Source organism: Chelonia mydas, chromosome 17, assembly GCF_015237465.2.
Source record: "Chelonia mydas isolate rCheMyd1 chromosome 17, rCheMyd1.pri.v2, whole genome shotgun sequence".
NCBI lineage: Eukaryota > Metazoa > Chordata > Testudines > Cheloniidae > Chelonia > Chelonia mydas.
This window is the reverse complement of record NC_051257.2, coordinates 17722507-17750222: the sequence shown is the minus strand read 5'-3', so window position 1 is coordinate 17750222 and position 27716 is coordinate 17722507. Positions and strand designations below refer to the sequence as shown.

At 40.9% G+C, this 27716-nt stretch overlaps 2 protein-coding genes across 13 annotated transcripts in view; one reads left to right on the top strand and one right to left on the bottom strand.

The window, feature by feature from the left end:
- Positions 1-9578, top strand: part of RABEP1 (rabaptin, RAB GTPase binding effector protein 1) — a 69837-nt gene extending 60259 nt beyond the window's left edge. For all 12 annotated transcript variants that reach the window (XM_043531217.1, XM_037880778.2, XM_037880780.2 and 9 more), the window contains 4 exons: positions 1920-1975; positions 2787-2885; positions 3612-3728; positions 8965-9578. In XM_043531217.1, coding sequence (XP_043387152.1) covers positions 1920-1975; positions 2787-2885; positions 3612-3728; positions 8965-9066 — 374 coding nt within the window. In that variant the 3' untranslated portion in view covers positions 9067-9578. The remainder of the gene's footprint in view (positions 1-1919; positions 1976-2786; positions 2886-3611; positions 3729-8964) is intronic.
- Positions 9579-12581: 3003 nt separating this feature from the next.
- Positions 12582-27716, bottom strand: part of NUP88 (nucleoporin 88) — a 15775-nt gene continuing 640 nt past the window's right edge. Inside the window, exons 2-17 of the mRNA XM_037880782.2 lie at positions 26507-26676; positions 24950-25075; positions 24661-24747; positions 22852-23028; positions 21443-21629; positions 20632-20782; positions 19297-19395; positions 19014-19104; positions 18130-18231; positions 16395-16553; positions 16005-16130; positions 15450-15515; positions 15068-15148; positions 14462-14588; positions 14090-14208; positions 12582-12825 (exon numbers count right to left, since the gene is read on the bottom strand). Coding sequence (XP_037736710.2) covers positions 12762-12825; positions 14090-14208; positions 14462-14588; positions 15068-15148; positions 15450-15515; positions 16005-16130; positions 16395-16553; positions 18130-18231; positions 19014-19104; positions 19297-19395; positions 20632-20782; positions 21443-21629; positions 22852-23028; positions 24661-24747; positions 24950-25075; positions 26507-26676 — 1932 coding nt within the window. The 3' untranslated portion in view covers positions 12582-12761. The remainder of the gene's footprint in view (positions 12826-14089; positions 14209-14461; positions 14589-15067; positions 15149-15449; positions 15516-16004; positions 16131-16394; positions 16554-18129; positions 18232-19013; positions 19105-19296; positions 19396-20631; positions 20783-21442; positions 21630-22851; positions 23029-24660; positions 24748-24949; positions 25076-26506; positions 26677-27716) is intronic.

Sequence of the window (27716 nt, the reverse complement as noted above, 5' to 3'; positions counted from 1 at the left end):
AATTTATTAAATATTTTGAATGTTTTTCTACATTTTCAAATATATCAATTTCAGTTACAACAAAGAATACAAAGCGTACAGTGCTCACTTTATATTATTTTTATTACAAATACTTGCACTGTAAAAATGATAAACAAAAGAAATAGTGTTTTTCAATTCCCCTCATACAAGTACCATAGTGAGGTTTTTCTTTGATAGGGAATACTACTAGCATGGTTGTTTTTAGTGGGAGATGCTGGTTCTATCTCATTATTGCTGAAACCGCCTCTTTTACTTGCTCTGTTTTCTGAGGGTTATCAGCCCTCTGCTAGAGGGGAAGCAGAATCTTGCAGCTAGATGAGTAAAAATGAGAAGATGATGAAAATAATAAAAGAGTTATGTTTAAGTTAATAAGTGCATATTAAAAATGTGATTACAGAGCAGGTAACTGATGGAAATAAACCCAAAACACAGAAAAAGAGAGGTAATTGTTTATATTGATATAGCATCCAAAGTGTGTTCATTCAGGTCCCATTGCTGGAGCTTTTTTGGTGCAAGTCAAAATGTAGGCACAGGGAAAAGGGTGCAACACAGTATTTTTGTTTGGAGTGAGATTAAATCTGTTTTGCCAGCCTTGCCTTCCATGCTGTTAGTTTTATTTACAAACAAGGAGAGGGGGTTTAAAGCTTCCCTAACGTGTAGCACATGAAATGGTTTCTTTCTCCTCAAATGTTTAAAAAGTAAGGGGATCAAAAGACAGTTCTGTACCGTACTAAAATTCAACTAAGACAAAAGGCAGCTGAGTAACCAGATGGGAAGTGGTATGTGCTACTCCAGGAGAGCAAGAAGTAACTTGGGCTCCCTGAGTTGGCAGAAGCTGGGAGAAAGAGGAGACACTTGGCCCTATTTTTAGGGCAGGTTGCCTTTTTCTAAGTGTTCTTCAAGTGGGCATGACTTTTTTTTTTTTTTAAATGTTGCAATTCAGTTTTTCTCCTTAATCCATAGCTCCTGGGGGGAGGGGGTGTGTGTCAAGATTCCTTTCTTCTAACAACTAAAATTTAGCATTTGCTCTTAATCTCAGAAATCCTTCTCCTGGTGCTAACATGGTAAAAATAATGAACTGTGCTTGATGCATATTAGAGGTGCATGTAACCTGCACTGACTGGGTTACATCAAGTACATATTTAAGTCCCTCTCTTGACCCATTGTCACATTCAGTGTAACTCACACTTACAGTTCTATCCAGAACTCTGCATTATTAACATGTTTACTTATTTCAAGGCTGGACATTTAAAGTGTGTACAAGAGACAGCATAGCAGACCAGCGTTACAAAACAAAGCTCTAAATCTTCTGAAAAAGCACACATTTTTGCAGTTTCACAATAAATTAATTTCATGATATTAATGGTACCTTAATAACAGCACTGCATTCTCTAGGAGACCAAAATTTAACCAGGGAGGGGATGTCACTCCCCAAACGCTTCTGTGTGTTCCACACACAATAGTGATGGGTGTGGCACGAGAACATGGATAAAATAGGTCGGGCTGAGGAGAAGGCGATTGTCCCTGCCTCCGTTCATACGATAGGGCTATGTTGGCAGCCACCTTAAAGGAGATCATTTACCTACCAGAGGAAGATTGCCATGGTCATAAGGTATTGAGAGATGAGAGTTGTAAGGGGGAAAATTGTAACTCCCAGAATGAATGAAGAGAAATCTTCAGAACTCATCCTTGCTGGGATCAGTTGGATTACACATTAGCCTTGCAGAGAACGCTGGCTGGGGGTAAACCATTCAATATAGTAAAAAGAGCTTCAGATACATTTACCATGATATAACATTTCGATTTTTTTTTTAATGGGTTGATGAAAGTGAGGTGTAAAATCTGGAGAAGCTAGTGCCTTGATGAAGTGAAAATTTTGTTTTTCCTCTGTTTTGCAGCTTCCATTTCTAGCCTAAAAGCTGAATTGGAAAGAATAAAAGTGGAAAAGGAACAGGTAAGAGTTCAGTTTGAAGATCATTTAAGAATTTTGCAGACTTAAATGTGGAAAATTTAACCTGATAAAATGGGCAGGAAGGAGAATCCCAACAAGGCGATTCATTCTTACTGTTCTAGAGTCTCTGTGTCAATATCAACCCCTCTCATGTGAGAGAAAATAAGCTAACTTTCCTTGCTGGCTCTGCTTAGTTGTTACTAATCACAATTATGTATTTTGTAAAATGACTCTGAATGAGGACACTATCTGACAAGTCACTCATGTCTAGGGAGGTACAAGCAGGATAGTTGGGAATTACTGAACCACATTGAGGCCTTCATGTCACTGTAGCTGTGAAATAGTAGAGAATTTACTTCCTTCCATAAAAAGGAAGGAGTGCTCATTCTGTGTAGGAGAGTTTTTGACCACAGTGTACTTTGCCAGATTGTTGCAAGTTGAGAACTTGTATGCTTCTGGATTTTGAGGAGCAGCACTATCATTTAAAAGAAACAAATAAGTAGACATTTGGAACTCTGAAGGACAGAATTATAATATGGGCAACAGTGTAAGTCTTTTGCAACCTTAACAGAGGCTCTCCTAATGGTTAAAATTGTATATACTTTCTATACTAATCTTAATAAGCTAAATGTTGTTTGCTACAGGCATTTCCTTCCAGTTTCAGAAAAGAAAGGGGTGATGGCATGTTTACCTGGGAGTTTCTCTACAAAGGCAGTTACACTGACCTTTCTATGTAAGGTTTTGAATGCCAGGCACCTGTGGGAAAAGAAAATTTTAGAGGGCTTCAGGTAATTGATTTTCTCTGATTTCACAGTTGGAGTGCACCTTGCAGGAAAAACAGCAGCAGCTGGAGAGTCTTCAGGAAATGAAAAACACTCTTGAGGAACAGCTAAAGAAGGAGACCACTGCAAAGGTAACTGTTATGTTGGTGGCTCTGTATGAAAGTAAGTTTTGAATTTGTTCAGACACTTGTGTTTTGTCAAGCATAGTGTTCTGAAAGCTCACACTGCTGGTCAAAATGGGTATTGCTAACAGTAAAGGATGAAACAGAAAGGGGAAGAGTGGATCTCAGGAGATGTCCTGAGTGTGCAAGTCTCCCTAGGGAAGTTGTTGAAAGCTCCATTCCCAGTCATTTTAAAACTGGATTAACCAGTCTGGGTCCCCTGAGACTCTGAATATTTGACATTTCAGTGTTTACTGTAAGGAACAGTACTACACTGGCAGAGGAATGAATTAATTGTGGTCTGATTTCTATACCACCTTGATCAAAACCCGGACAGAAAATATAGTAATCTAGTTCTGAGAGAATCATGACCACTCCCATCTACTGTCTGATTTCACCGTCAGAAACTTGCAGTTTTACTTGGAGACGTGGAAATAAGGTGGTACGGAAGGGCTTTGTCCTACATTAATGAATTAATTGTCACCGTCCCCATACTCTTGGAAACTGGGTATTAAACCTTTTTTTCAGATAGGGAAACTGAGGTATGGAGAGGGTAAATGGCTGGTCCAACTTCAGGCAGAAAGACTGTGGAATATACCCAGATCACCTGATTCTCAGACCCATACTTAATCAGAAGGTCCATCCATGCCCCTTTTGTACATAGTTTAAGCATATCAATAACTTGTCTCTTTCCAGACTAACCTTGAACAGTTGATGTTTGAGGAAAAGAACAAAGCTCAGCGACTGCAGACTGAATTAGATGTCAGTGAGCAAGTACAGAGAGACTTTGTAAAGCTTTCTCAGACCCTTCAGGTAAGAGATATGTAATCCATCTGTCCCAAGTGTTGCATTTGTTCATGCCCATATGTATTCTGTCACCTCTGTAGTTGGGGTGCGGTGCGACATAAAAACTGGGACTATAAACCAACTGATAGTATTGTGAGCAGTAAAGAATTATTAGTCTAAACCAGGAATCCAACTTGTTTTAGAGACTAGCTGGGCTCTTAGTTAGCCTGGATCTGACTGCCTGTCATAGAATCATAGAATATCAGGGTTGGAAGGGACCTCTGGAGGTCATCTAGTCCAACCCCCTGCTCAAAGCAGGACCAATCCCCAACTAAATCATCCCAGCCAGGGCTTTGTCAAGCCTGACCTTAAAAACCTCTAAGGAAGGAGATTCCACCACTTCCCTAGGTAACGCATTCCAGTGCTAACTCCCTCCCAGCAGCCAGTAGGGAGTTATTGCATTAAATGGAGTTGTACAGAACTACACAAATAATAGCTCCATGTTTCCCTAACATTGCAGAGACCACCTCATGATTTTCCCTCAGTGTATAATTTAGTCATAGTGATTCATCATGATGTAAATGTTCAAGTGCAATGTCAGAAATTTGCATAATCACTCCTGGGCTGTTTATTTGCTGCTTTTTAAGCTATAGCACATGATAGATTGTTATCCCTATCACTGAATCATGTGTTTGATCCTAAAAGGAAGAAGCTATAGTTGAGCTCAGGAGATCACAAGGTAGCAGAAGAAAGAGATTTTAATACTTATGGATTTTTGGGTAATCTTTCATGCAATGGAGCATGGTTCAGTTTGCATTGCAGTTTCTTATCCAGCCAGCCAGATCTGTCATCAGGGGTATACTAAGGTTCAGTCCTGTATCCTTTAACTTCGTGTACCAACTGTTCAGTAAAGAGTCACTTACAGTTTATAAAGTTTTATTTTTAAGTCACGTTTCCTAGTTTAGCTAGTAAACAAAATCATGAATCTTTGAGCACCCAATAAAAGAACTCAGCATGTTCCTTGCTGGAGGTGGTCCCCATGGATGGACAGAGTGAGTTGTTAACACTTTCTCCTACTTGTTTCTGTAGGACTAGGCAGTACAAATATGAGACAATTAAGCTAACATTCTCTGTAAAACTGCTTTTTACTTGCTGTCGTCCTTTTACAAATCCTTGCACTGCTTTGAAAATGCATCGGCTCAATTTCCATAGTGAAAATTTACACAGTTCTTGTTTCAAAATATTCATGTAGCTCCAAAGAGCTACAGTAAAAAGTAGTCACTGTTACTATGTCACTTGCCACTGTCTTCCTGATTCCAGCTTTGTTTGTATGGTTATGTTTGTCACAGGCTTCTGCCTGTGTTTCCTGTGGCTGGACTGTCCTCGTTATGTCACTCCAGTCCCACAGCTATTCGCCTCTTCTGTAGGAACGAGCATGTCCACTCTGACATACTGAACGATTGGTAGAATAACTAGTCAGTGTTTTATGTGCTGGCTCCACTGTGTGTAATACAAGCCCTGCTGTATAATGTATGAGGATTTTAGTTTCTCCTTGATAGTTAGCAAGAGTTATTTCCTTTCCTCTCCTTGCCGCTGGGGGGTCTGGATGCATTTCTTTTTTCTGTGGACTGATGAGTTCGATACAAGCTCTGGAGAAAACAGGCCATGTCAGTGGTTGATTATTGCATATCTAAATCAACTAGCCACTAGTTGTCAGGAGTTCCTGATGCTAAGAACCATCATCCTGATGCTAAGTCCTCTTGATGCCAGGTAGCCCTGAATCCAAATTCCAGGGAGTAATTTGATACGCAGAAAACACATTAAATACTTACTACAAATGGTCAAGGCAGGGGTCTAATAGATGTCTTTACATATTTACATAAGTAAAACAAATTAATTATTTAATAGCTCATTAGTTACACTAGCTTGGAATCACAAGGCCTAGTCTAAAGACAAGAAGAAACCTTATTCAATGAATGAACACGTTTATTGATTTAATTAATAAATAATAGGGGTTAGTTATCCACTTGCTTGCTTTACACTCAATTAGAAGGCTTACAGCTGCTGCCATAAATTAATTTCCCTATTGTCGCTCTACATAAGAATGGCCATACTGGGTCAGACCAAAGGTCCATCTAGCCCAGTATCCTGTTATGCAAAAAGTTTTTTGTTTTGTTTTGTTTTAAAGAATTAGGCAGGCACAGACAATACTGAAGGGGGTTTATTCACGATACCGGGAAGACTGACAAGCAGCTTCAAAAATATGGTGCCATAGTGGCCAGTTATATACATTCTTTTATTAATTTATTAGTATTTATTTGTAGATACAAAAACAAACATTGTTACAAGTAAAAAACAAACAAACAAAAAAAACCCCTAAACAAAAATAAAACAGTACATATGTATAAAGGTCATCCTATTGCATTAAGCATCTGTGGCTACCTTGCGGGGGAAGGAGGCGGGGTGGGGGAGTAGGAATAAGTGCTTACAAATATCTAGTGGGCTGTGAAGGGAGAGTTAGCATTGTTCTAAAAGCTGAGTTACTGGTTGGGCATTAACCATATAAGCTAAGCTAAGTTATCAAAAATGACGTCGTTGCTTTTTAGCAGTTTCTGTCTTTTTTGCTAGCTAAATTTTAACTCCTTCCTAACACTGTCTTCCGACAGTGGCCAATGCCAGGTGCCCCAGAAGGAATTGAACAGAACAGGTAATCATCAAGTGACCCATTCCCAGCTTCTGGCAAACAGAGACTAGGGACACCATCCCTGCCCATCCTAGCTAATAGGTTCATCAATGGCTATCTTCCATGAATTTATCTAGTTCTTTTTTGAATCCTGTTATAATCTTGCCTTCACGACATCCTCTGGCAAGGAGTTCCACAGGTTGACTGTGCATTGTGTGAAAAAATACTTCTTTTTGTTTGTTTTAAACCTGCTGCCTATTAATGTCATTTGGTGACCCCTAGTTCTTGTGTTACAAGGAGTAAATAACACTTATTTACTTTCTCTACCCCAGTCATGATTTTATAGATCTCTGTCATATCCCCTCTGAGTTGTCTTTTTTCCAAGCTGAAAAGTCCCAATCTTATTAATCTCTCCTCATATGGAAGCCATTCCATACCCCTAATAATTTTTGTTGCCCTTTTATGAACCTTTTCTGATTACAATATATCTTCTTTGAGATATGGTGACCACATCTGCATGCAGTATTCAAGATGTGGGCGTACCATGGATTTATATAGAGGCAATGTGATATTTTCTGTCTTATTATCTATCCCTTTCTTAATGATTCCCAACATTCTGTTCACTTTTTTGACTGCACATTAAGTGGATGATTTCAGAGAACTATCCATAATGACTCCAAGATCTCTTTCTTGAGTGGTAACAGCTAATTTAGACCCCATCATTTTATATGTACAGTTGGGATTATGTTTTCCAGGGTACATTACTTGCATTTATCAACATTGAATTTCATCTGCCATTTTGTTGCCCAGTCACCCAGTTTTGAGAGATCCTTTTGTAGCTCTTTGCAGTCTGCCTGGGACTTAACTATCTTGAGTAGTTTTGTATCATCTGCAAATTTTGTCATTCACCGTTTACCCCTTTTTCGAGAGCTAAACTGGCATAACCTCATAGCATAGACTGAAAGTACAGCAGCAGAAGGGGTTTTTCCATTGCTGTAGGAACTTCTCCTCCCCAAGCAACAGTAGCTAGGTCAGTGGACACATTCTTCCATGGATGTAGCTTCATGTGCACTGGGGGTTAGGTCGGTATAGCTGTGGTGTTCGGGAGTGTGGATTTTTCACACTCCTGAACACCATAGCTATGTCCACCTAAGTTTTAAGTGTATACCAGGCCTGAGTTGGTTGAACTTTCACACCAAGCTGCTTAGAGGTGTAAGATAAAATGCTGGGGAGTAAGAGGGGGAAGCTACTTAAAAAATATCCATCTTTGGACACACACTTCTGCTGGCTGCTTCTCCTAATACACACCAAGGCGCTAGAAGACAAAGGTGTATCAGGAAAAGCAATCAGCCAGAGTATGTGCAACCATGGGTGTTTTTAAAGTAGCTCCCCCTAGCAGTTTAACTTCCACCATCAGACCTCTATGTGAAGTTGCACAGAATCAGACACTTATTACACACACTCATGGAAGGTTCACATCCTCTTTCACATCACCTTTTGAATTTGACTCCTCCTTGCCAGTATGTCACTGACTGGTACATTGATAACCGCCAGGTTACTGTGCTTGATATGTGACCGCAATGAAAAGTGCTAAAGTAAACAGCTTTTTAAACCTAAAATACCCCCTGTTCTTAGATTTGTGCAACACGGATTCACTCCAAGGAGAGTGTATTGGGATAACTTGGCTTTTCCACATGTCTAGCTCTTAGCAGAGTTCTCATCTTTGATTTCCTATGCCTAAATGGGCAATCTGTATTTTATTTTCCTGTGGGTTGACGGGATTTAAACAAGATTAGATCCCTACTGCCACTACTCAGTTTTTCCCCAGAAATATTTACCTTGTTTAAACACTTGAATTATCAATCATTTTGTGAATTGCATCAAGATGTGTATCAAATATAGAACATGCTGATGTTTGGAGTAATTCTGTAAGTTCAATGTAGACGAGAGCTCCTTTGCCATGTTTTGATGTCCGGGGCATCTTTACCAGTCATTCAAAGTATTGCACTTGCATGGTTAACATTTAATGGGGGATGGAGGTATGTGAATCGGCTCAGTGAAGAAATAAAGTTCCAGACATAAGGAAACAGTTGAATGGTAAAGTAACTGTACATGCTTTTGCCCCTTTTTCACTTGATCTTGAATGAACATACTTGAACCCTCTCTTTAGGCATGCATGGCATAAGAAAGCACTACTGGGTAATACTGAATATCCTAAGGGAAGAACTCTAAAACCATGGCAGAAATGGGAGAGGAAACCATTTCAGATTCTCTGTAGGGGTTGGCATCAACTAATGCCGTCACTGACTAGAGGCTTACAAACTAACTGGCATGGGCTTTCCAGAGATAGCAACCAAGTCCGTTACTGTTGACTGAATTAGACCCTTGACAGACCACAGAGCAGGCCCACTGTTTCTCAGTGGAGAGTACAGTCCCACTGTTTCATGTGCAGAAGTGGGCAGTGTGGATATGCTGACATAGCATGTCAGAACAGATAGCGTCCACACTAATACCGAATCTTCCGGTTTGAGAAGTATTGCACACATTTTACGAGCTCATTGTATTCATTGCTTTTTGTAGGTGCAGTTGGAACGGATCCGGCAGGCAGATTCCTTGGAGAGAATCCGTGCAATCCTGAACGACACAAAACTGACAGACATTAATCAGCTTCCTGAAACATGACACCCTGATGGGCAGGGCTCCAAGGCTGCCTTCGGGGCTTTTAACTCCTCTTTATAGCAACATTAATTATTTAACTCTAACTGAAAGAGCAGATGATGACAGAGGGGAGCAATGACTGAGTTTGTTTCTAGAGGGGAGAAGGTTTTGCACAGGGCAGGAAGAGAGAACCAGGGAGCCTTGCAGTGTAGAAGAGCATTTTCTAATGGGAACACTAATGGGTGCAGTGGTGTTTTCCACGGTAAGTGGAAACAGTCCTTTACATTCTGAAAAATTATTTTTTTTTCCTTTTGGCCAACTTCTTAACCTAATATAGAGATCTGGAATATTCCCCCCAAATACTGTGATCAAAGTAGCTGCTGGAAATCCTGTTGTCCCTCAAAACACATTGAAGAGCAAAGTGATTGAAGTTTTTCTGTTTTGAATAGTCAGTAACAGTATTCAGCTAGCAGACAGCCTGAGGTGTAGTGTGCTGTATGAATATTTTATATTAAAATATGAATTTATTAGCAGGACACTGGATATTGATCTTCTTTCCTAACTCAGTGCTTTTTTTTAAACTGTTTTAGTTTTTGTTGAACAATCTGAATGCTGTTGAAATGTGATGGATATGAGTGAGCTGTGCGTCTCAGGAGCGGATCAGTAAAGAAGGGACTGCAAAGTAAAATTCTGGGGTTAAAGAAATGCACTATTTATAACCTCTTCTTCACAGGTTTAATTTAAAAAATGGAACCATAACTGATCCTTTCTCAATTTTAGAACGGAGGTGTTGCTAGTCCCATATTTGTGTTAAGACTGTTTACAAAACTCTGTGTACCATTTAAGCAACATATAGGGCATTTGCACATCATCTCTGCTGGGGTGAACGTCACTCTGTGTGAACTAGGGTTTACCCAGTGTAAATTGTAGTTGAAAAAGGAAGATGATTCTGAATTAAGGAAAAATTCAGTCTCTCACATGCCACATGTAGGGTGGGTTAATAGTACATGCAACACGCATCAGTCTGTATCGCATAGCACAAAAGCAGCCTGAACTGCATGATGCTGCAGGTTTTGTTCAAGTGTCCAGATATTGCTTAAAACAGAGGCAAATAACTCAAATCCTACTCTGACCCTTAACTACACACTAAGGTAACACTATGCAACGAGACTGTGATGTTCTACAGGTGCTAGGGTTGGGTTTCTTGTCATACAAAACAGTATTATAACATGACTTTAAAAAAAAATAAGAATTCCATGCAGGAGATCAAATGCTGATGGCTTATCTGCCACTGTACTACTAAGTGTTGCAAATTCTGAATATTTGGACTGGCCCCTGCGATAACTGAACTAGCTCTAGCCTTTGAGAGGAACAGAAGTTGTCAGTTGATCAGTGTTTCAGCTTTTACTAATGAAAAGGTTAGTAGGAATATACTTTCTGAATATTCACATTGAGCATCCACAATTCTTAAGTGGGCATATGCACTATATTGTGTGTACACACTTGAAACATTGGGCCTGTGTTTGGCAGCAGGAGTCACAGGAAAAGCAACAGTTTATATCCCCTTAAATTAGCTAACCTCCTACAGTGCAGTGGTGGTGGTGTCGGTCCCAAGATAAAGGTGGGTGAGGTAATATTCCTTTTATTGAACCAACGTCTGTGTGTTGGTGAGAGCTTGTCTCCACGAAAAGATATTACCTCACCCACCTTATGCTGCTAATGTTCTACTGGTACTTAAACCTGGTAGCAGTGCTTTAAGGAGGGCAGCTCTTCTATGTGAATGGGAATAAACAGAACATTAAATTCTTTGTAGCACCTAGTAGCCTGGCACAAAAATAATTAATTTTTGAGGTGAGGTTGCTAGGCTGCAGATCCCAAACTGGAAGAAAGCAAGGAAATAATCATTCAACATCTTTTCTGCACTGAGTCACTTCCTCTTCTCAGCCTCCCTTCTACTACCACAAGTCAGCCTCAACTCTGCTCATTGTTTTCACTGAAACGGCTTTCATGTAGCTGTGATGCCTTGCTGCAGTCTTCAGGAAAAGTGAGTGGGTGAGCGGTCATAAACCTAATATAGAAATTACAGAATGGAAACTTGCATGTTGGTGTACTAAATTTTTATAGCCTGGAAAGGTGGCTGCATGTAGAATTAGGATGAGAGTAGGGGTACCCAGGCTCTGGAAGGGGAACTAAATGATTAATCTTTGCTTTTACAGAGTGTATTGTGTGATTCAGTTCAGCAACCTCACTTCAGGTTTTTGTGTTTCACAGACAGCTATGAATACTGATGTATTATTTTCCAGTCTCACTCTGCTACTCCATGTTCCCTTTCCCTACCTTGATCTTCTTTCAAACTATTAGGTATCAATGTTTAAAGGTAGAGTGTAGTATGGGCATGGGCTCCTTACTGCACACCCTGCCTCTCACCCTATGTGCAGGATAGAGTGAGTCCAAAAACAAAAGGCTTCTAGCTTTTGTTGAAAACATGGCCCTAGGCAGATTGGCAAAGATGAAGTGGTTGACTGCAGTTCCAACAACTAAGCTTAGAGAACTAGACTGTGGGGATAGTGCTGATTTAGCCAGAAGAACCCAAAGGTGTGAGAAAAGTAAGGCACTAAAATTTCTTCAGGAAAAGTCAAACACAGAAAACTCAGGTGTCCTCTGGAGAGCTGTCTGCCAAAGGTGGGGATTGAATTCACAATACAAACAAAGCATCGTAATTTTGGCATGAGTACCACTGTATCAGGAAAATTATCCCTCTATTATAGAAGCTCCTGGAATCAATTTGATGTGAGGGTGGTTAGTTTTACTGTTCTAGCTAACATGCAACCTAGTACACAGCAAAAAAATGTAATTTAGAAAATGGACTGTTCAGTGTAGACTGTAAAAATGAAAAATATTCAGTGAGTTTCATAAACTATTCCTAATACTTGTGTAGTCTTAATCTGTGCAACTAGAATGTTTTCTGCAGCATGTCTAGTCCCCTCCTTTCCTTAAAGGCTTTATTCTGGCACTTCCGCATGTGCCATTGTCAAGTAGCGCAGTACTACTTCTTAAAACTTAGCTTGGCCATGTCACTTTTAGCGGAAGCAGGGAAGAAGTCAAGCCTCCATATTCAATCCCTTGAAGTCTTCCTGAAGTAGACATACACCTGGCCTCTCAATTCTCTCTTTTGATAAAGGCAAACTGAGTGTTTGGAAGTGAATACTGCATTTCAGTGGTATCCTGTGCAATTGTGGATGTAGAATTCTGCTGTCTACAGAATTCAGATGTAACCATTTGTTAACTGTATTGAAGGTGTGTCCTTATGAAGAAAGTGTTCCAAATTAAACAAAAGCTGCTGAAGTGTCGTGCGCTTTTCTGGTTTTTCTAATCTGCTTTCTGCCAGAGGGGGCCTTAGAGCTTTCCTTGCTGAAGTAAAAATCCCCTTCCTAAATCCTGCTTTTTTTCCTATACTGATTCACACATGGGATAGCTGTAAGCTTAAAATGTTTAGTTCCCTTCTCCTTAAGGAGACAAACTGAGCTTGTAAAAGGATCTTTTCTTATCAAAAAAGTGTTTTATTCAATATTGAGTCTTTACAAAATATGAAATAAAAAGCATATTATGCACCACAAACAGTTGTTACTGATAAATAGATGTGGGTTGTGTATTCTTCCCCCTTAAAATATTCCTTGTTGCCAATGTCAAAAGCATTTCAGCCCTTCTAGTGTGGGGACTTAGAAGTTCACATGGCTTCTGATGTCATTGATCTGTTTTACCATTTCCCTTATGTGTTCTCCCCTGCAAGAAAGTAGACATGAATTGAATTGTACAATGCTGTAATTCTGAGGGGGTGGATGTGAGAGGTCCTACCTTGGTTGGAAGATACTAAAAGCCATTCTTCGCTGAAAGAGGGAGGTGGTATTAAAGGTAAGACTTTCAAAGTGCTTTAAAAAGCTCATGCTGAAGGTAATTCTTCTTGAACTATTTAGCTGGCTAGCATCTCATAAAAGCTGTTGGTTAAGAGTGAGGCCAGCCATATCTCATACATCACTGTTTGGCTTCATAGGCTCTGTTCTATGCCCCTGATGACAACCCTAAAATTATCCAGTAGGGTTGCTGTGCAAGGTGGAATAGAATCCAGCTTTACTAAGTCTTAGGTGCATGGGCTCCATAACTACAAGTACGTACTGAAATTGCCTAGGGAACACTATTCCTTGATTTTGTAGGAGTTTAAGAAAACAAGTTTTCCAGAGTCCATTCTTTACCAAACTCTTTACAATTGACCTAGTATGTTTAAATGCCACAGCAGCAGTGCTCCAATAAAAATGCAACTTGATGGAAAGTTTACAAGTTGCACCACTCAACAATGATTTCACATCCATGAATTTGTCCATTACCTGCTCAGCTTTCTAAGCTGCACCAAGTCTTCAGATTTACCAGTAGTTAGTTGGCTAGCTGAGGGCCTCTCTCTCTACACCTCACTCAGACTGTGCCTGCAGCTCCTAGAGACAAACCTGAGGTACCAGCACAGTGAAGCCACAACCACATTGGCTTTGGTGCAGGCTAGCCACCTGAGTATGTACCCAGGCTCCAGAAAGGCTCATACAGCCCAAACTGTCACAATTTCACTGTTCAGGTATGTCTACACAAGCTGCAATCACGCCCTGAGACTGCTGTAGTGACAAAATGACTTAGGGTAACTAAGGCTCCCAGCAGGATAGAAGTTTTCAGGGAAAGGGGGAAACAGCTGAACCCTCAGGCTGGCATGAACTCTTCCCACCTGCTCCAGTCTTTTTAGATAAATAGTGCTCTCTCTAAAGTAAGCTCAGACCCATCTACTTCTGGTCAAATCTTCAAGGTTTCTACAGCATAAAACAACATAAGTTAGCAGCTATTTGTAATAAAGCAGCTCCCAGCTTTGAAGATAAACCCTAAAGGACTCTTAATGGCACTGTTTGGAGTTTAAACTTGTGATAGACAGCTTTCAATGACGGGGAGTTAAATGCACTCACAAAATCAACCCAAAGCACAAGGAGCCCAGCTTGGAAAAAAGTTAACTTACTCTTCTTTCAGAACTGTCTGGATGCACTTGCTCTGGTAGGCACTGAGAGTTATGGTAGGTTTTCGTGGATTGATCCCCTTTTCCATCTTTCTCTGCTGATAATCCTTTTTCATTTTCACCTAGAAGTAGCATGAATAATGGACTCCTTAGAAACCTTATGAAACATTCAAGAGTTCACTGTTTCATTGCATATGATAGAGAATAGGAATTGAGCAGCAGCAGACCAAGTGTATCCTAAAAGCATGTACAATACATTGACAATTTGCCCATAACTGCAGAAAACATGATTCATCCTGTCCCTGCATGCTTCCTTCCTGCCACATTTTCCTCTCCACTCCATATCTTCAAGTTTCAGTGCCACCTCATGCTCACCTGTTTGATAGCATTTCCTAAGTGCTGCAGTTGATCGTGTATTGCCTGTAATTCTTTCTTCATGTCTCTCTCGCTATCGGACAGAACTGGAAGCTGAGAGTGAAAACTGCGAAGCACTTTCTTCATCCTTTATACACAAAAAAAAGAATGAAAGGTAACTTTAAAACCGCCATTTATGTACTAGGCTGTTTACTATTTGTAACTGCTGGCCCCCCCTTACTGTGAAGAATTCTTTTGGGATGTCCCCTATGTTTTGCATTTCTTAGATACTTAATATCCAGTTTCTCCTTCCTGCGAGAAGGATGTAATCTTTCTACAAGTCAGTTATTCTCTGCTGCTGGAGGCTTCTTCTGTGCCCACTTGAACCATTAACATTGCTGAACTTCACCAGCAAAAGGTGCAGCCGTAACACTAAAAGGTTCATTACTGGATCTGAAACCCACAATACACAGCCAAATACATTGGGCCTCTTTTGGTTACATTGACTTTGCAGCTACTGTGGAAAAGCCAAACTGACAATTCTCCCTCTCCCCCACCCCCCCAGTGTTCCGAACCTCAGTATCATCCAGCACTGATGAGGAAAAAGGGATCGGTCTCTGTGCTCACCTATTCATAATATCGTCTTGTTTTTCTTTAGCTTCCTCATACTTCTCAGCCAAGCGCTCGGCCATTTCCCGCAGACTGTTCCTTTACAGAAGTCAGAAACATTCAAAATTACGGGGAAAAAAACATTCCACGTACTTGTTTGAAAAGGGGCTAGTGAAGCTTTGAAGAGCTGGGCTGGATGTTAAACCTGTGACCCAGTCTAACTCTTCTATGGGGTCTCTACAACAGTGCAGGCGTCTAAATGTGGTTAGTCCCACTAAAAACCTAATCAGCCAGTTGGTTAAGACTTTTCTGAACCATTTAATTCCTATACACGTGAAAGCAATTAACATTTCATGATTTAGTTAAAACTGACAGAGCCAATTAAACAGGTCCAACTCACCTTTCCTCTTGACAGTACTGAAGATCTTCCAGTTGTTTATTTTTCTGTGCCCTCAGCAATTTCACTCTAAAATGATAGTTGAGTCAGAGGCCAGTCCGTTCACAAGGGAATGTAATGATTAATGGTCTCCAGAGACACGTAGAACAAAAAGCCAACAAAACTTGGACACTCTGGAGAGTTGAAAGTAGGTTAGAAGAGAAGGGATGCCTCCAAAGAGGAAGAGAGTTCAAAGGGACAAGGAAGAGTTATTCATTGTAATTTCTCATTTTTAGTCCTTGTGGCAAAGCTGTTACCATGGTAAAGGTCTCTGTGGATCCCCAGGCATGGAGGCAGGTTGATTCTGTACAACAACATCCATTTGGCTAGTAGGTTTCAAGTACTTAGAGCAGGGCTCCCACCCTAATGTTTCCTTTCAATATTTCCTTGCACCTACCATCTTCTGTAAAAGTACAAGCATTATGCTGACATTTGTGTGGTACTCCTGTCCTGTAACTTGAATCTATCATTTCTGGAATACAAGCTTAAATGTGCCACATGTTTGTGAAGCCATGTTACCTTTGCTGGATCTCCTCTTTTGCCAGATCCTGTTTCAGAATATATTCTTCTCTGAACACTTGTGTGGCTCTGCTTAGGAGCTGAAGACATTCCTCTGGGGGAGGAGATGCATCTTTGTCAGCACACCTTAAAACACACAGAACAAGCTATTTGTGTACATGCAATCCCGCTAACAAGTGTTTTTTAAAAGGTAGATTCTCTGCTAACCAGGGAAGTCCTCTCAGAAGTCTGTTTGGGGTGGGAGGCACTAGCGATAGCAAACGGAAGTCTATGGCAACCCTCCCCCCATATCAATGTCCCAAGACACAGATAAAAAGTTCTAGGGTGCACATTCCTTCTATAATGTAGTCTCCTCCCTCCTTTCGAGTCCCATAGAGAAAAGTCTCATACTTCAAAAGCAATGGGTTAGCAGAGCTGCGCTGCAGGATGCTTCGGATATGCTTCTCAAATGAATGCTGTGATTTAGCTAGGATACGGAGAGGTGAGACCGTAATTTCAGTGTCCTCTCTGGTACACAGGAGCGGAGGGGATGCTGGATGGACTGTCGTCCTGCCAAAACAAAACACATCTAAGTGATACCTAATGACACAGAACTTTGCTTCCAGTATATTTTTCTTTAAAATATCAATGGAATTTAAAAATTCTTAAATGACATCAGTTTGAGACACATTAGGGAAAACCTTCCATCTACTGTGGTATTAACAGAACTGCTATGAACCATGGCCTGTGCACCACTCATTAGCAGAGCACTAGATCCAAAGGGTCTGATGGGAACATTCATGGAATTGTTTCAACTCTATGGCTATGGCAATTCCAATTGAAGTCAAACATGGCAGAGTGAAAACCTAAAATGGTACTTGTATCTACACAGGGCCAGAGACAGCAGGCTGCCAGATTGCCATTTAAATCACAGCTAGGATTATCTTTGATTGCTATACAGTACTTGGATATCCCAGTGAAAAACACTTTAGAAAAACGTAAATGAGAAAGTCCTCATGAAACTAGCTCTTCTTTTCAAAGCAGAATATTAGTTTGGTATTTGAACAAGATCTGGACACAAACTACCAAGCCAAAAAAAATATTCTCTAAGAATAATTTAGCTTGAGCCACTTTATTTTTCCCTTATGTTTAAAGAAAAAATACCAAAATCCCCACTTTGACAGTAATTTTGAGGACTTCTATTCTCTCCTTCATGCACACACAACCCCGGCAGACTTCACAAACCCAGTGCAGAGATTAAGCCCCTAAATGCAGTCTGACAATTGCATATACTGCCTCAAATGTATTTAGCTCCAGGATGTTGCCGGCCCTAATGTTTGTAACGCACTTTGAAATCATCAGGTGGAAAGTACCATGAAAAAGAATTATAGCAATATTTCAAGAATCCTTTGCTAATGCTTCTTGGCCCAACACAAAGAGTGATTCTATGGTGTCCTAAGCATTGCAGGAGTTCTACGTTTATTACATTACTCCTCAAAATGCCCCATAAAACTTCATCGATTGGACCATTTCTGGATGAGCTGGCATTTTCTTACCATAAGAGTTATTTAAAAAGAAATAAGCTGTCAAGCTCAAATCTATTTTACAAGCACTGTAGTCACCTGGTAACAAGGTGGCACAGTTCCAATGTGCAGCTTTGGTCACTAAAAAAATTAATCCTGCAAAAAAAATGGAAAAGTGGATCCCCACCCAACATTGATGCCTGGTTCAGTGATAAGGCTGCCTTCACAGCTAACAAACCACTGGCATTCCGCAGAAGGGGAATGCCTGAAAAATTAAAAGCAATTTGGGCTGATTTTAGAGGTCTATGATTAATGCAGACCATGAAAACAGATATGTTGCTTCCCTTCCTTTCCGTCTATCCTAACCCCCCCCTTACTTACTTTGTATATTATAACACTTGTACTTTGGTATATTTGTTGTATTTGGAACAAATTAAAAATAATAAATATGAAAAAGAAGAGCAGAAGTCAGAGTTAAACTGGCAAGAGGAACAGAAAACAAGTCTTGAGACACTGAAGCAGTAACTGATAAGCATTTTGTAAGAATGCTTCCAGTACACAGGTTAACTAAAGACAAGGGAAAAGCACGAATTTTAAACCAATTAGGTAAGAAAACTACATACAGAAGAGGCCTCGTGATACATTCATAGGTGCTGGTGATGCAGATCATCGTGGGCCCTAAAATGTCAGAGACTATCCAAAATCCTCTAATTGGAGCAGGTTGCCTGGGGAAATAAATAGATAATTCAAAACACCTTTTGTCAGTGCAGTAAGAATATATCCAGAAAGTTGTATCCATCTACATCCATCAACTTGGAGGCCAAATGTTTCACTGAATTAGGACATCTTTCTTAAATAAGGTGCACAAAATACTTTTACAGCTAAAGCACACTCGCACTCTCTCAGATAAGCATCTTGTAAGTAATCACCATTTTCTCATGCGAATTATGTAAGATATTAGCCTTCCGCTGACTATGAAATAAAACCAGCTTGTGGACTCATCCAAATACATGACATCGCATAATTGGCTCTTTACCCAACAGGTAATACCTTGCACCAGATTAGGGATGCTTTGCTGGCTTGAAATTAGTTATTTTTATTGGCTGCGTCTGAGCTTTAACATTCCATAAACATACCATGATGGAGAGTCTAAAAGCAGTATGCGTTTTAGTGTTCAGGTATGATAGGAAGTCCCATTAAATCCCTAAGTCTTGCACTAGGACAGCTAATGTTGGTGACAATCTCACAAATTTTGTTGGTTGGATGGGTGGGGTTCAGACACTACCAAACTGGGAATTTCAGGCTTAATTCTATATTAGAATGCATTTGTGGTAAACACTCAACCTTAAGATACCAACTCTTGGTACTCGGAGTTTAATCATTTGTGATTATTTGGATTCTGTCAGCTCAGCCAACAAATTAGTTTATTCAGGAGGAATCTTGAGAGTTAATACACATAACAGAACATTTATTCACTCAAGGGAAATGGAGGACATTCGGTTCCTACCTGCATGGCAATGGCTTTGTACAAAGAATATGTTCCACAAAGCACTTCTGTTCTGCTCCAAGTTCTTGTAAACTGTCCTTGTCTTCCTCATCTACAAAGACAGGAGACTGTTTCAAATGCATTATGTTCAAAATTCTTGAAATTACAAACCACTTTTTCGGGGGAGGTCTACATTCTGGATAATACAGCCACCATTCTCAGATACCAGCTACCTTCCACAGAAGGAAGTAGCCTGATAAACGAAAACACTTCCCCTCATGTGGAAGACAATTTCACTACTCACCTGACCCAAGGAATTTGTGAAGTTTGTGGAGCCACGTTAGTCCAACACTGTGCACACCAGCTTCGTGTATACAGTGATATCTAGAGGGACATTTAGGATCTGAAAATTAAGCCATATATATGATTAGAACAAAAAAACCCCACAAAATCATTCCTGTACGTCTATATTCAGCTAGTGCTGAAGGTTCAGCACTCGACTCAGATTGGCCCTTCATCTATTTTGTATTAATGGTTACTCTGCAAGAGCTACCCAGTCCCCTTTTCCTGCACTCAGTCCAACCAGTTGAATCGGTGACTTTTTTTTCGTAATTACAGTTTCATTTATAAACAGATCATAAAGGGATAATAAAATAATAGGTGTTCTAAGCATGTTACAGATATGCTTAGTAGAGGTTACAGGTAATTTTAAGACAACTATTGACCTATTGGACTTTACAACAATCATTGCTTAACCCTTTATAAACAATGTATGGAATCTTAGTGCAACCCGTGCCAGTTTACTCCTAACTTTAATAAACAAATAAAGCCTGGCTATACTTTATGCCCACCCAATTTTCAAGTTCTCAGCTATATAACATAAGCCTTGCAGTTTGTCATTTGTCCTCACCCTTTAGCAGCACACATGCTGCAAGTCTGCAGAAATGCATTTGCACTCTGTAGTTATATATTTAGTAGCAGAAGGCTTTAAACTCACACTCAGCACAACCTGCACTGAAGAGGAAGGAAACATTAGATAACTTCACCCCACCCTTTTTAATGGTAGTCATCAGAAGAACAACAACAAGTGCAAAGACATCTTTGGTCCATCAATGGCTATTACCCAAGATGGTCAGGGACGCAATGCCATGCTGTGGGTATCCCTAAACCTCGAACTGCCAGAAGCTGGGACTGGATGACAGGGGATGGATCACTCAAAATTGTCCTGTTCATTTCCTCTGAAGCATCTGGCACTGGCTACCAAAAGGATACTGGACTAGATGGGTCATTGGTCTGACCCAGTATGGCCTTTCTTATGTTCTTTTTAAGTCTAAAGAGCTGCAACTCCTACCCCGGTGCTGTGTAGAGATAGCAGGTACTGAATGCTTAGACTCATTTAAAAACCAATTTCAGCAGCATCATTGTGTTCTCATGAGACTTCCTTTTTAAAATTAGCAATAAAAATTTTTTTTAAAAAAGTTCTGAATCCTGTTAACAGATGAGGTAGCTTCAACAGACTCCAAGGAACTGTTTTCAAAACACTGCTCTGAGTACAGCGATAAGGTCTATATTACCTAATATATCAAATTTTGAAAAAGTGAATTAAAACAGCAATAGTATTGATTAATTGCACCCTTACCTCTGTACAATTTAATTGGGCAAGAGAAGTCAGATTCTAAAGGCTCTTCCTCTTCTCCTGATGCCAGTTTCAGTGCAAGTTCCAATTCAACACATTCAAACACATACAGAGAAGGGATGAGGTCAGATCTTGGGTCCCAAGACTTTTCTGACTGTAAAAAGTATTTGAATGCATCTGTAAAACATCTTTCTAGCAAAAATACCATTATAATAGCAAGAAGAAGAAAATGTTACTTAGCATGGGAAGGGTCTTTCCAGCATTTAAATAAAAAACACATCCTTGTTTCCTGAATGGCAGCCCCTAGCAGTCACTTCTTACAGCCTGCAGGGAGGTGCTGAAGAGGCTTTCCAGAGCAGCTGCTCTTTTCATAAATCAAGCAGTGGGTGGTCCCTGCCTAATCCCCGTGAATTTATGACACACTTCTATCTTTAGTGTCACCTATCGTGCCTCTGCAGCTAGTGATGTCAGTTTCTCATCAGAGTTAATAATTTTAAAAGGAGATATTTTTAAAAGACACTCACCACATTTCTGAGAAAACAAATAAGCATCAAGCTATAGTTTGGTTTATTTAAACTAAAGATTCAGACTAAACATTCATGTTGGCCCCTTGCTAATCAGACCAACATTTAGGCTAAAATAATACCTAATGATTCTATTTTAACTTTAATGTTGGTCTGATTAGCAAGGGGCCAACATGAACATTTCTTTTGAATGTTTCCATCCAGGAAATGAGGATGTGGGACAGAAAGACGGACAGAGAACACCACAGGAACAAGTGACATGTGAGAGGTCCTAGGAAACACCACCCTACCGTTTGCTCATCATCCTCTTCTCCCTCCAGTACCACACAGTGATAAAGCATTCCTGACTCGGTGGCAATCACCAAGATGTTGGGAACACAGGGCAGGCACAGAACAGCACAAGCATCATAGCCATAGTTATCTTCAGCTGTGGGGTGCATGGGCAATGGGCCCAACAGCTTGCCAAGTTTTCCAGTGCTGCAATGAAGAAATGAGGAAGTGCTTACTGGAAGACTAAGGCCCAAAGTTTCCAAAATTGTCTCCAGTAATCCCCTGCGAAAGAATGAAAGCCAAGGACAACAGCTAGGGGAACACATACATTTACTAGTTTTTCTTGCTCAAATTTGGCAACCTGAAATCCAATCTAATGAAAATTAAAGGTCCTGGGCTACATGCACTGCATGGTGCTCTCACACAAAGGAATAAATCTTAGTAATAGTCTTTTATTGTCTCAGACTAACAAACTTATCAGCCAAAGGAGTCAACAAACAGTGCCACACCGCTTTACGAAGGGCTGTACAACACGCTTAAAGAGACAAGCTTATTTTTTATGAACAAATGTCAATACCTAAGAATTTATTTTTCAGTGTTTCGTTTTTTTATTGTACTGCTCTCAGGTTGGGCTATGAAAAGGACTAGGCAGCTTCACTTTTGTTTATAGGCAGTTTCTCACCAATTTTACTTTATTTCTCACGCACTAGGAAGAGGCATGCTGCAGTGTTTGCAACCTAAATATAAGACATATTTTTTAATTTTAATTTGCATATCTAATTAAATCTAGATTGCAATTTTTAAGTGTCCTTTCTATTGGTCTTAAAGGTGCATATCCCTTTCATATAACCTAACTCAGCATCCCTCAACCTATCATTTGATTGGAATCCTATTCTAGCACCTTCCTAATGAGACCCAGGCTGCAAGTCCCTAAGATCTCAAAAGGGGCTTGGTTATTTGAAGCACAACCTCACTCTGAGCTATGGGAGCTCCTGCTTGTCACACACGAGGAGCCAAAAACCTCAAGAGTCAATATGGTACCTTTAGAACAGCTGATTTTTAACAAAACTCTAGTTTTCCACCCAAATTTGATCGGAAAGCGTCCCTTTTAAGTACTGTGACACACAAGTGGGTTATCAGTAGTGGGGACTGAAGCCAGGACCTCTGGATCTAAAACAATGAGCCTCTACTACCTGAGCTCAAGCCAGGTCTATTAGCTTAAAGACTAGAGACTGAAAGCTCTATATGGTCCAACCATTAGACTGGCACAAAGACTGGGTTACAATATAAAAAGATGGAATTCAATAAGCATCTGCTCCTGAATCTGGCACAAATCTCGATATAAAATATAGATCTGCACAGAGATGAAACACACACATACAAGTGCTACATGAATCACATTTTAAACAAAATTGGTCACTGTCCCTACCTTTGTAAGAGGCTAATATATGTGAGAAAGGTCTCCCCATTTTCATACAATATGTATAGTGGATATGCCAATACTTCCTCTCTCCCTCGCTGCCCAGCTATGTTCTTCGGAACAGATACCAGAGGCCCAAAATCAAATGCCACTGCAGTCTCTCCTAGTGATGCTGTGTACGCTCTCCTGGGGAAGGAAGAGAGACAGACCAAAAATTACAGTTAGTGATGACTGACTGCACACAATTATTGGCCTCATTTCAAGTAGCATTTACTGTTACCGTCAGGGTTCCTTCCCCACTCTGAACTCTGGGGTACAGATGTGGGGACCTGCATGCAAGACCCCCAAGCTTATTTTTACCAGCTTAGGTTAAAAACTTTCCCAAGACACAAATTCCACCTTGTCCTTGAACAGTACGCTGCCACCACCAAGTGATTTAGACAAAGAATGAGGGAAGGACTACTTGGAGTTCCTGTTCCCCCAGAATATCCCCCCACGCCCTTACACCCCCTTTCCTGGGGAGGCTTGAGAATAATATCCTAACCAATTGGTTACAAAAAGTGAACACAGACCCAAATCCCTGGATCTTTGGACACCTAAAAAAAAACAACCAGTTCTTAAAAGAAGAATTTTATTTAAAAAAAAAAGGAAAAGGTAAAAATCCCCTCTGTAAAATCAGGTTGGAAGATAACGTTACAGGGTAACAAAAGATGCACAAAACACAGAGGAACCCCTCTTGCCTTAGTATCAAAGTTACAACAAAACAGGGATAAACCTCCCTCCAGCAAAGGGAAAATTCACAAGTTGAGAAAACAAAAATAAACTAATACGCCTTGCTTGGCTGTACTTACAATTTCTGTAATATGAGAGACTGGTTCAGAATGGTTTGGAGGACATGGACTGATGTCCGGTCCCCCTCTTAGTCCCAAGAGGGGACGAACACAGAAACAAAGAACCCAAAACAAAGCCTCCCCCCGCCCCCTCCCAGATTTGAAAGTATTTTTTGTCCCCATTGGTTCCTTTGGTCAGGTGCCAACCAGGTTATTTGAGCTTCTTAAGCCCTTACCGGTAAAGAGGAATTTTAGGCTACCCTTAAGGTTATGACAGTTACATTAGATAAATGTGATTAAGATATTACAATTATGGATCTGTCCTTTAGCCAACAGTATTTTCTGCAATAGAAATCTAAATACGGGTACTGCCCCTCTCTTCAATGAAATGCATATGCTAGAGTGTCATTTCCGGGCTCCAGGGACTCTGACTCATGGACTGTTTCAAAAGAACACTGCATATGGCATCTTACCTCCCACCTCCACTGAGCCTACTGATTTCTTACTCCATTTCTGAAACTCAGCTACCAGCCAGCCCAAATATGTGGCACTCAGAGAGGTGAGGATGTAGTGGTATTTTCAGTGCAATATATTAAGCCATGGCTTGGCTGTTGGAGAGCAACAGGTTTCTCCATTTCAACTAGGTCAGACACAAGATAGGAAGGTAAGCTCCACCTATTACATTCTCTTCCCAGAAGCCCCTTTTTAACCTTTGTTTAAGACATTATATTAACTTTAAAATATTTTGCTTTTATTGCTCCCTCTAAAATGGTGAGGTGGGGAAAAAACAAGTTCAGCTACTTTGCTGGGAAGAGGAGATAAAAAACAAGCTATGGAAAAGAAGGAAATAAGATTCCCCAGGTGAATTTATCACAACACTTTACGCCATCTTTTTTCCAGTCACTTTTCCATCTCTACAAAAACACATTTGGTACATCAGCAAGTTTATCCTGTTGAGAGCATTTCAAAATCTAAAAACTGCACAAACCCTTTATTGAGCATTAAACTCTCCTCCTCAGCATCTGAAAGAGCAATCACCTTCACAGGTGTCTGTGGCACCTTCAGACTGTAAATCCTAGAAGAACAATGAATACTTTAATTAAGTCATTAACTTCATACATGACGAGTCAGTACATCAGCAGTTACCATCCTGAACTTCTTTCTATACTATTTTTATGTTGTAATTCCACTAATAAGCATGCTTACACATAAGACAGTAAACAACTAGTTCTTGTACTAGAAAACACATTCAGAAGAACAAACAGAAAAAGGTTTACCTTATAGTGTTATCTGAAGTCAACAGCACTACATGAGGTTCTAATGTCTCACTGGGATACCAGGCCACATGTTTTAGGGTCAGGGATGTCAAACTAGTGAAGAACCTTTCAGCAACAGGAATGGTGCTACAATAACAAATTTATACTGTTATAAAAGGCACACCATCAAAACAAACTGCTTTTATCTTATAAGCATTTATAACCATCACCATAGATAGACGTTTTAATCCTGACTAAAATATGTGTTAGCATAGAGAATGGTTCTCTCCCTATCCATTCAAGTAACTAATGAGTAGACGAAACAAGTGCGTTAACCCTTGAAATCATCTATTAGATGTACTTGTCAGAGTGCTGCTTCTATTCTAACAGATGTTTGGACCCATATATCTATCACACCTATTTATAAATCAGGAACAGAATAGTTTCATTGTATGATCACTTCCACAAGTGTTTGAAGGGATATGCAACAACTCAAAAATCCTAAATTATTGTGGTCATGTTACCATGGCCACAAAACGCAGGCATAAACAATGACATGTTTAACCCAAACAGAGATGAGAAGAATCAGCAGCCTGAAGCAACATAATGTGTCAGCTATACAGCAGCAATGGTAGAGCTGGATCCCAGAGACTGAGCCTATGTGGCCTGGGGTCAAAACATCCCACGTTGCATGACACTGACTTTTACACTGTAAATACAAATACACGAAAGACTTATGATCCCCCTTTCAAACACAGTTTTCCTGTTGCTAATTTGGTACAAGTAAAAGGTGCTATTCTATTTCACTTATTCAGGCTGAAAGTTCTCCATTTACACACAAAATAATTAACATGTGAAGCAGTAAGGCAAGCTAACGTTCCTGAGCTAAAGGAAGCAGCATTAAGGAGGTCAAGTCTCCCTGTCTATTCAGTCCTTAGACTCTTCCAAGACTGCCAACAAAAGTGATGAGGATAGAATGATAGTTCAAGTGATACAAATTCCAAGTCACACAAAAAAAAAAAAACTTTCCCCAGGGGCAGGTTATCCCATAACTACCTCCCCACAGGGTTTCTTGTGCCTCTCCTTAAAGGATCTATTATTGGACACTATCAAAGACAGGGCAGTAAACTAACTGGACCACTGCCTATATTCTCATGCAATGCGAATATTTTGACCATTAGGAATGAGGATGAGAAACCTATTCTATCACACCATTTCTCTGGTATCCCAATTTGCCTGTGAGGCACACTGACGATTTGAAAATTGTGTCTTAGAAGGTCCTCTGTGACAATGCTTATTGAATTTGTGGAGGCTCTTAGCCCCATAATCCCAACTAACTTTTGACTCAGCTGAGAGCACATACTGTACCTCTCTCAGACCAAGGTCTCTTATCACACCAAGATACACTGCTCCTTATTTATGAAACTCTTCTTTCATATTTTCTGCTCTGTATCTTACACTCAGCACATATGTTATATCTTTTTGCACAAATTTATTTGATTGGAAAAGACCAGAGGCTCACACATGAAGAGTGTCAAAACAGAATGTGGTTAAACGTCTGACTGATATATAACCTACCTACAATTAATTGTTGGTTTTCCACCTTCAAATTCTGAGTTCTTTCCCCAGCGCTTAGGCAATTCCAGTACCATCAGCCCTTTAATGCCTATGAGCGCCACATGATGCTGGGTGGGACTTAACAGGGTTTCATAGACCTCAAAAAGGGGTGGATTTATGCAGACCAGGGTCTGAAATTTAAAAAGTTTCAATAAAACACTAATACTAATAAATAGGTCTTTAAAAAGTACTAAATAGTCATGACAGGTTTCAGAGTAGCAGCCGTGTTAGTCTGTATTTGCAAAAAGAAAAGGAGTACTAGTGGCACCTTAGAGACTAACCAATTTATTTGAGCATAAGCTTTCGTGAGCTACAACTCACTTCACGAAAGCTTATGCTCAAATAAATTGGTTAGTCTCTAAGGTGCCACTAGTACTCCTTTTCTTTTTGTAAATAGTCATGAGTTAACATTACATTAATTATTTTGGAAACATTCACTGACTTGTAAACAGATGGGACGGGACAAGGCAGGGAGAGGCCACCCCCCTCAGTTCCGGCCCAGCCCCCCTAGCTCCACACACCTCAGACACACATTTCCCGCACCACCTGGTACTGGCCCAGTCCCCCAGGCTCCATGCCCCTCAGACACCCCACACCACCCGGTACCAACCCAGCCCCTGCACTCCTCAGACACCCCCCAAACACACTGCCTCCGCGGAACCTGCCCAGACCTCCTGGCTCCGCACCCCTCAGACCCTCCTCCCCAGTACCTGGTACCGGCCCAGCCCCCCTGGCTCCGCGCCCCTCAGACCCCCCCCAGTACCTGGTACCGGCCCAGCCCCCCTGGATCCGTGCCCCTCAGACCCCCCCCAGTACCTGGTACCGGCCCAGCCCCCCGGCTCCGCTCCCCTCAGACTCTCCTCCCCAGTACCTGGTACCGGCCCAGCCCCCCTGGATCCGTGCCCCTCAGACCCCCCCCAGTACCTGGTACCGGCCCAGCCCCCCGGCTCCGCGCCCCTCAGACCCCCCCCAGTACCTGGTACCGGCCCAGCCCCCCGGCTCCGCGCCCCTCAGACCCCCCCCAGTACCTGGTACCGGCCCAGCCCCCCGGCTCCGCGCCCCTCAGACCCCCTCCCCCCCCAGTACCTGGTACCGGCCCAGCCCCCCGGCTCCGCGCCCCTCAGACTCTCCTCCCCAGTACCTGGTACCGGCCCAGCCCCCTGGCTCCACG